General features: G+C 53.0%; 3 protein-coding genes across 8 annotated transcripts in view; all 3 read right to left on the bottom strand.

The window, feature by feature from the left end:
* DDA1 (DET1 and DDB1 associated 1) overlaps nucleotides 1-8,280 on the bottom strand; it is a 44,345-nt gene that overhangs the window by 28,722 nt on the left and 7,343 nt on the right. The gene's annotated exons all lie outside the window — the stretch shown is intronic.
* MRPL34 (mitochondrial ribosomal protein L34) overlaps nucleotides 1-8,280 on the bottom strand; it is a 72,430-nt gene that overhangs the window by 15,003 nt on the left and 49,147 nt on the right. For 2 of the 6 annotated variants that reach the window (XM_050769848.1, XM_050769847.1), the window contains exon 1: nucleotides 2,803-2,806. The exons of the other annotated variants lie outside the window; for them this stretch is intronic. The gene's annotated coding sequence lies outside the window, so the exon portion shown is untranslated. Of the gene's footprint in view, nucleotides 1-2,802; nucleotides 2,807-8,280 lie in introns of those variants that run through there. 6 annotated transcript variants of the gene reach the window in all.
* ANKLE1 (ankyrin repeat and LEM domain containing 1) overlaps nucleotides 3,969-8,280 on the bottom strand; it is a 5,948-nt gene continuing 1,636 nt past the window's right edge. The window contains exons 5-9 of the mRNA XM_050769901.1: nucleotides 7,612-8,280; nucleotides 7,308-7,485; nucleotides 5,986-6,145; nucleotides 5,757-5,886; nucleotides 3,969-5,207 (exon numbers count right to left, since the gene is read on the bottom strand). The exon at nucleotides 7,612-8,280 is cut by the window's right edge and continues 69 nt beyond it. Coding sequence (XP_050625858.1) covers nucleotides 5,035-5,207; nucleotides 5,757-5,886; nucleotides 5,986-6,145; nucleotides 7,308-7,485; nucleotides 7,612-8,280 — 1,310 coding nt within the window. The 3' untranslated portion in view covers nucleotides 3,969-5,034. The remainder of the gene's footprint in view (nucleotides 5,208-5,756; nucleotides 5,887-5,985; nucleotides 6,146-7,307; nucleotides 7,486-7,611) is intronic.

Here is an 8,280-nt window from a genome sequence, read left to right on the forward strand (position 1 = left end):
GACTGGGCTCAGGCTGATGCCTCGAGCTCAGGATCGACTTCAACAATGTCTGGGATCCACGTTAGCTTCCTGAATTTCCTCTCACACCTCAGAAGGCTGGGCCTCCTTGGACAGTATTCCCCAGGGCAGGAGGCAACTTAACAAGAGGTGAGCCCGGCCGGACGTGGTGGCGCGGTGGCTGACGCCTGTAATCCCAGCACTTTAGGAGGCCGAGGCGGGGGGATCACGAGGTCAGGAGCTGGAGACCATCCTGGCTAACACGGTGAAACCCCGTCTCTACTAAAAATACAGAAGATTAGCCGGGCGTGGTGGCGGGCACCTGTAGTCCCAACTACTCGGGAGGTTGAGGCAGGAGAATGGCGTGAACCCAAGAGGCAGAGCTTGCAGTGAGCCGAGATCGCACCACTGCACTCCAGCCTGGGCAACAGAGCGAGACTCCGTCAAAAAATAAAAAATACAAAGACGAGCCAGGAATGGCGGCGCGCGCCTGTAGTCCCAGTTACTCTGGGACTGAGGCCGGAGAATCGCTTGAACCTAGGAGGTGGAGGTTTCAGGAGCTGATATCGTGCCACTGCACTCCAGCCTGGGCAACAAGGCGAGACTCCGTCTCAAACAAAACGAGAGGAGCCCTTCCCTGGCCAGAAGAGATCCAACCGAGGTTTAGGTAAAGATCGGGGTAGGTGCTGCATAGAATTAGAGTTGCCATAATTGAGTGCCCTCTGTATTCCAGGCTGTGTTTTGAATGCCTGCCACCCACTGGTTCATTGAATTCGACTCATCCAACCCCACCCAGCAAGTTAGGATCTTTTACTATCCCCATGTTATATCTTTCAGCTTTGTTTAGGGTCACCTTTGTCAAGAAGATTTTTCTTTTGAAACCACCAAATCTGTGTTTTAGTTTTGTGGTGTGGTTTTTTGTTTTTTTTGTTTTTTTGTTATTGTTGTTGTTTGTTTGTTTGTTTTTTGAGACGGAGTCTTACTCTGTGGAGCAGGCTGGAGTACAGTGGCGCCATATCGGCTCCCTGCAACCTCCGCCCCCCACCCCCTTCAAGCGATTCTCCTGCCTCAGCCACCGGACTAGCTGGGATTACAAACGCTTGCCACTGCTCCCAGCTACTTTTTGTATTTTTAGTAGAGACGGGGTTTCACCATCTTGGCCAGGCTGGTCTTGAACTCCTGACCTCGTGATCCACCCGCCTCGGCCTCCCAAAGTGCTGGGATTACAGGCGTGAGCCCCTGCACCTCGCCTACATTTTATTCTGATCCATGTATATCTAGGCCTATCTGTGGTTCCTGTGTATTACAGGAGGAGGGAGGAAATCTTTCCTTCCGTTCTATCCTTTCCCCACTGGTTTGGGAGCTCCATCTTTAGTCTAGACCAGGGGGCAGTTGTGTCCATTGGCAACTTCTGGTGACATTTTTAATCGCTATGTTTGGGGGTGCATGGGTGTTGCTGGCTTCTAGTGGATGGAGGCCAGGGACGCTGTTCATCACCCTGCAATGCACGGGACAGACCCCACAGCAAAGAATAAGCCAACCCCAAATGTCATTAGGGCCAAGATTGGAAAACCCTGTGTTAGACAAATCCCATCTCTTCTGGGGGCTCTAGATTCTTTACCAATGTTCTGTTTGTGTATTCTGGGGCGATGGCACAGTGTCATAACTCCTGTGGCTTTATTATTAGATTTGGCACCTGAGAGGCATCCCCGTTTCACACTTTTTTTTTTTTTTTTTTTTTGAGACAGAGTCTTGCTCTGTTGCCCAAGCTTGAGTGCAGTGGCACAATCTTGGTTCACTGAAGCCTCAGTCTCCTGGGTTAAAGCGATTCTCTTGCCTCAGCCTCCTGAGTAGCTGAGATTACAGACGCCCGCCACCACGCCCGGCTAATCTTTGTATTTTTAGTAGAGGCAGGGTTTCACCGGGTTGGCCAGGCTGATCTTGAACTCCTGACCTCAGGTGATCCACCCGCCTCGGCCTCCCAAAGTGATAGGAATACAGGCGTGAGCCACGGTGCCTGGCCCCTGTTTTACACTTGAGGAAAGTGAAGCTCAGAGAACGGTTTCTTCGGCTCAATTACAAGTGGTCGAGCCCAAACCCACTCCAGAAACTGGACTCCTAATCACAATACCAGCCATTCCCCCAGGAGCAGTCAGGGGCTCAGCAGTGGCGAGGCGGCGGAAACTCGGCCCAGGTCACAGCCCGCCCCCTGCGGGACCTGGTTGGCTAAACTGCCGTGATGACCGGCAGGTCCTGAAGCCAATGAGGCGGCGGATCTCTCCAAGTCCCTAAATCCACTGGGCCCTTTGCAGAAGCGACTTCCAGAAGCTTAAATGCCCTGGACCCGCTCGCCCGCCCGCCCGAATGGCGACTTGGTATTTACTGAAGATCTTTGCACATGAATGGTCTGAAGTCTCGTAGCATCGCTGGAAGTCGGGTTATTACAGTAGCAGTAGTGGTGGTAGTGGTGGTGGTAGTGGTAGTAGTAGTACTAGTAGAAGTATTTGAGACAGAGTCTCACTTTTTCACCAGGCTGGGGTGCAGTGGCGCAATCTCGGTTTATTGCAACCTTCGCCTCCCAGGTTCAAGTGATTCTCCTGCCTCAGCCTCCCCAGTAACTGGAATCACAGGCGCTCACCACCACACCCGGCTCATGTTTTGTATTTAGTAGAGACAGGGTTTCACCATGTTGATCAGGCTGCTCTTGAACTCCTGACCTCAGGTGATCCACCTGCTTCAGCCTCCCAAAGTGCTGGGATTACAGGCATGAGCCACCATGCCCTGCAGGGTTATTATTAATAATCTCCCCCCTTTTTTTTTTGAGACACAGTTTTGCTCGTTGCCCAGGCTGGAGTGCAATGGCCCGATCTCAGCTCACCACAACCACTGCCTCCCGGGTTCAAGCGATTCTCCTGCCTCAGCCTCCCAAGTAGCTGGGATTACAGGCATGTGCCACCACACCTGGTTAATTTTTGTATTTTTAGTAAAGACGGGGTTTCTCCATGTTGGTCAGGCTGGCCTCGAACTCCTGACCTCAGGTGATCTGCCCGCCTCAGCCTCCCAAAGTGCTGGGATTACAGGCATGAGCCACCGAGCCCGGCCAATAATCCCATTTTATAGTAGAATAAACAGGTTCCTAGAAGCAACAAGGGAGGCTGGGGTTGCACAGTGATCCTGAAGAGGGTCCTGGCCCTGCTCACGCCTCATCACACAGGCAGCCTCTTGAGGGCCCCCACACCTCCCCTTCCTCCAAAAAGTTTTTGCCTGGGCTGCACTGCTAGACACTTTGGGCTCTGAGCCACATAGTTTGCTCACATGACCTTATTTTAAAATTTTTATAGTTTTTTAAGAGACAGGATCTTGATATCGCCCAGGCTGGAGTGCAGTGCTGTGATCGTAGCTCCTTGCAGCCTCCAACTCCCAGGCTCAAGCAATCTTCCCACCTCAGGCTCCCAAGCAGCTGGGACCACAGGCCCACCCACCACATCCGCCTAGTTTTTACTTTTTGTAGAGATAGAGTCTTGCTATGTTGCCCAGGCTGGTCTCAAACTCCTGGGCTCATGCTATCCTCCCGCCTCAGCCTCCCAAAGTGCTCAGATTACAGGCGTGACACCCAGCCCTGACATGACCACATTTCATCCTTACAATGATCCCCTGGAGTAGGACCTCTTTACTGCCCCCATTGTACAACCGAGGAAACCCAGGCTCAGAGAGATAAAATACAGAGGTCTCACGGCTGGGTAGCAGTGACCTTGGCTCTTGAGCTGGGTAGATACCCTGAGTGCAGCTGAAGATTTGCCAGTCCATCCCGCCATGTGGGTGTCCCATGTCTGGGAGGTAAGAGCAGGCTCTATCCATTTTGACAGGAACAAACTGCCAAAGTGTTACCAGAAAGGGGTCCTGATCCAGACCCCAAGAGAGGGTTCTCCAATCTCACACTAGAAAGAATCCAGGGCGAGTTCATAGAGTATAGTGAAAGCAAATTTATTAAGAAATGAAAGGAATAAAAGAATGGCTACTCCATAGACAAGGCAGGGCTGCTGGTTGCCCATTTTTATGGTTATTTCTTGATGGGATATGCTAAACAAGGGGTGGATTATTCATGCCTCTCCTTTTTAGACCGTATAGGGTCTAGAGGGTAACGTCCTGATGTTGACGCAGCATTTGTTTTTTTGTTTGCTTCTTTGAGACGGACTCTCGCTCTCAAAGCCTGTTTGCCCAGGCTGGAGTGAAGTGGCACAATCTCAGCTCACTGCAACCTCCGCCTCCCAGGTTCAAGTGATCCTCCTCCCTCAGCCCCCCTAGTAGCTGGGATTACAGGCACTTGCCACCATGCCCAGCTAATTCTTGTATTTTTAGTAGAGACGGGGCTTCACCATGTTGGCCAGGCTGGTCTTGAACTCCTGACCTCAGGTGATCTGCCCGCCTTGGCCACCCAAAGTGCTAGGATTACAGGCATAAGCCACCGCGCCTGGCCAGCCATGGCATTTGTAAACTGTCATGGCGCTGGTGGGAGTGTAGCAATGAGGACGACCAGAGGTCACTCTTGTCGCCATCTTGGTATTGGTGGGTTTTGGCCGGCTTCTTTACTGCAACCTGTTTTATCAGCAAGGTCTTTATGACCCATTATCTTGTGCTGACCTCCTACCTCATCCTGTGACTTAGAATGCTTTAACCGTCTGGGAATGCAGCCCAGTAGGTTTCAACCTCATTTTACCCAGCTCCTATTCAAGGTGGAGTTGCCCAGGTTCAAACGCCTCTGACAGAAGCACCGGGCTGTTCCAAAGCACCTTCTGCTTCCCTACTTGTCCTCCTCCCACGACGGGGAGCTCACTACTTACTACCCCTCCAGCAGTACCATCTGTAACAAAGTCCTCTCTCAGACTGGGGGAGATCTGCCCTGGTGTTACACACACACACACACACACACACACACACACACCACTTCTGAAACCAGAGATGGGGGCTGCTGTCAGCACAGGGCAGCTGGAACGTTCAAACATTTCTTCCCAGGCTGGATGGCCAACTCCCCAGCACTCAGCCCCGGGCCTGAATGTCCTGGGGACGAAGCTGTCGCTCGCCTTCAGCCAGGAAGACGAGGAGGGCGCGGTGCAGCAGGTGCACCCCCAAGCGCCGGCGACGAGCAGGTGGCCAGCCTGCCACCACTCCATAGCAGTGCCCTTGTTTCTGGTTGGTGAGCATCTGGATCCCTGGAGAAATTGGATATGAGGTCACGGGGCAGCCATGGGGACACCTCCTCATCCAGAAGTGTGTGACAGCAGGCGGCTGGGTATGGTGGTTCACGCCTGTAATCCCAACACTTTGGGTAGATCACATGAGGCCAGGAGTTCAAGACCAGCCTGGCCAACACGGTGAAACTCCATCTCTACTAAAAATACAGAACTTAGCTTGGCATGATATGGTGATATGTGCCTGTAATCCCAGCTACTCGGGAGGCTGAGGCACAAGAATCGCTTGAACCTGGGAGGCAGAGACTGCAGTGAGTTGGGATCATGCCACCACACTCCAGCCTGGGCGACAGAGTCTCACACACACACACAAAAGTATATGACAGCAAACCCAACGTGTATTGCCCTTGAGTGGGGATAAACCAGTGGAGCAAAATACATGCATGTTCAGCTTCAAAGTTGGTGCTCAATGATTGCTCAGTCAACAAATGAACACCCCTCAGAAGGAAAAAAAATGAGGGAACTAGAAAGCTTTTCATATGACCCCCATTCTATGTACCAGGCACCCACCTAGGGCTTCCACAATACACGCCTCCCGTGTATAAGCCTCCACAGCGACCACATGCTGGAAGCAATGTAGGGACACAACGCCGCAACCGCTGGCCCAGATGTCCAAGATCTGACGCACTTTGGGGCAGGCCTGGGGGGGTTAGGGCAGAGTCCAGAGTGAGCACCCCCAATCCCCTCCGCTGCCCATGGCCTGACTGCCCTTACTGAACCCTGATCCCTGTCCTCACACCTGTTTTCTTGACCGCCCATGGTGACCAAGGGCTTCCCAGAGGTGGACATATGGCCGGGCCCTCGTCCCTTTGCCCACGTAGAAGATGGCACGGACGAAAGTCTGAAGGCGCTCAGCTGGGGTCAGTGAGAAGGCTCGGGCTGGCAAGTCCTGAGTCTCCCTGGATGAAGGGGGCAGCCCAAACAGGGAAAAGTGGATAGAGTGGTCCCCAGAGGCAGTCCTTAAAGTCACATGTCTAGTGACTCCTGATTACAGGATCAGAGAAAGGCAGTGGCTCCCCAAAGACATTCAGCAGCTTGCTTTTTTTTTTTTTTTTTTTTTTTTTTTTTAGACAGAGTTTCACTCTTGTTCTCTCGGCTGGAGTCCAATGGCACGATCTCAGTTCACTGCAACCTCCACCTCCCAGGTTCAAGCGATTCTCCTGCCTCAGCCTCCCGAATAGCTGGGATTACAGGCATGTGCCAACACGCCTGGCTGATCTTGTATTTTTAGTAGAAATGGGGTTTCTCCATGTTGATCACACTCATCTCTTAACTCCTGACCTCACGTGATCTGCCCACCTCAGCCTCCCAAAGTGCTGGTATTACAGGCGTGAGCCACCATGGCCGGCTGGGGCTCATGCCTGTAATCCCAACACTTTGGGAGGCCAAGGTGGGAGGATCACTTGAGGCCAGGAGTTTGAGAACAGCCTGGCCAACATGGTGAAACCCCATATCTACTAAAATTACAAAAAAAAATTAGCTAGGCATGGTGGCACATGCCTGTAATCCCAACTACTTGGGAGGCTGAGGTACAAGAATCGCTTGAACCCAGGAGGCAGAGGTTGCAGTGAGCCAAGATTGCACTACTACATTCCAGCCTGGGTGAAAGTGTGAGACTCTGCCTCAAAAAAAAAAAAAAGGAAAAAAAAGAGGCTGGTGTGGTGGCTCACACCTGTAATTCCAGCATTTTAGGAGGCCAGGGTGGGCGGATCACCTAAGATCAGGAGTTCAAGACCAGCCTGGCCAACATGTTTAAACCTCGTCTCTACCAAAAATACAAATATCAGCCGGGTGTGGTGGCGGGTGCCTGTAATCCCAGCTACTTGAGAGGCTGAGACAAGAGGATTGTTTGAACCCAGAAGGTGGATGTTGCAGTGAGCCGAGACGGCACCATTGTACTCCAGCCTTGGCAACAAGAATGAAACTCCGTCTTAAAAAAGAAAAAGAAGAAGAAGCTGATGATTAGAGAGGGCCAGTCCCTTTCTTAAGGGTACACAGAGAATAAAAACCAATCCCCAAATTTTCTAGCTTCCATTTCTGGGGCTTTCCTGCCCTAAGTACCTGGGGTCCAGCAGCAAATATGTGAAGCTAGACTTCACGACCCCCTCCCGCCACCTCCTGGCGGGATCTGGCTGCTCAAACTGCTGGGCCAGCGCGTCTTCATCTGCCTGGACATCTGGAATACAGCCTGTCCGCAGGGCTGCAGCCAATTCTAGGCTGTGCCCTGAAAACTCTGGGCCTGGAAGTCAAGGGAGATGGAGGAAGGGATGATTCTGAGATGGGGAGGGAAGTGGGGCAGAGAGCTGGGGTTCTCTGGGAGATTCCTGGAGGCTCCCTGGATTCCACGTGCCCTGGGGAGACTAACCAGGGGCAATCTGGGCTTCTTTCAGCCGCTGGAGGTAGAATCGCCGGGTGAAGGGTGTGACAGGGCCAGGATTCTCACCAAGCGCTCGGAGCCCCTGCAGCAACTCCAGGTCAGACACAATGGAGACTGGCGGGTGCTGGCAACAGCCGACAGGGTCCCTGCCACCTGTAGAGCTTGCCTCATCCTCTGTCAGCCAGAGCGTGGCCATGTCACTATCAATGGATGTCTGGTGCTCCCACAGGCCGTGGCAGTCAGAAGCTCCAGGGGGTGGTGTCTGTGGGGGGCTGTGAGCTGGACTCCTGTCTAGGAGAGGCATGGAGGAAGGGGAGGACTGGAAGCCAGCAGCATTTGGTGGGGTCAGAGTCAGGGCCTGCAGACGGGCATTCAGTTCTGCCTCCGTGCCCTGAGACCTAGGTACCCTCTGGGTGGCATGGACAACATGCAGAAGTGCCTGCCTGGTCGGTGGCAATGACCCAGCCCAGGGGGGAGTGTCCAAGGCTGTGTCCTCAGCTCCAGAGACCTCAACTGCTGTGATGAAAGAGGCATCTGAGCTGTAATCCCAGTGCCCTGGAGGGGACGCTGAGCTCCCATCTTTGTCCACAATGTCAAGGGGAACAGGGAGGCTGGGGGGTCCTGGGTCAGCCTCCAAGCCCATGTCCCTGTTGTCAC

This window comes from Macaca thibetana, chromosome 19 (genome assembly GCF_024542745.1).
Source record: "Macaca thibetana thibetana isolate TM-01 chromosome 19, ASM2454274v1, whole genome shotgun sequence".
Lineage (NCBI taxonomy): Eukaryota > Metazoa > Chordata > Mammalia > Primates > Cercopithecidae > Macaca > Macaca thibetana.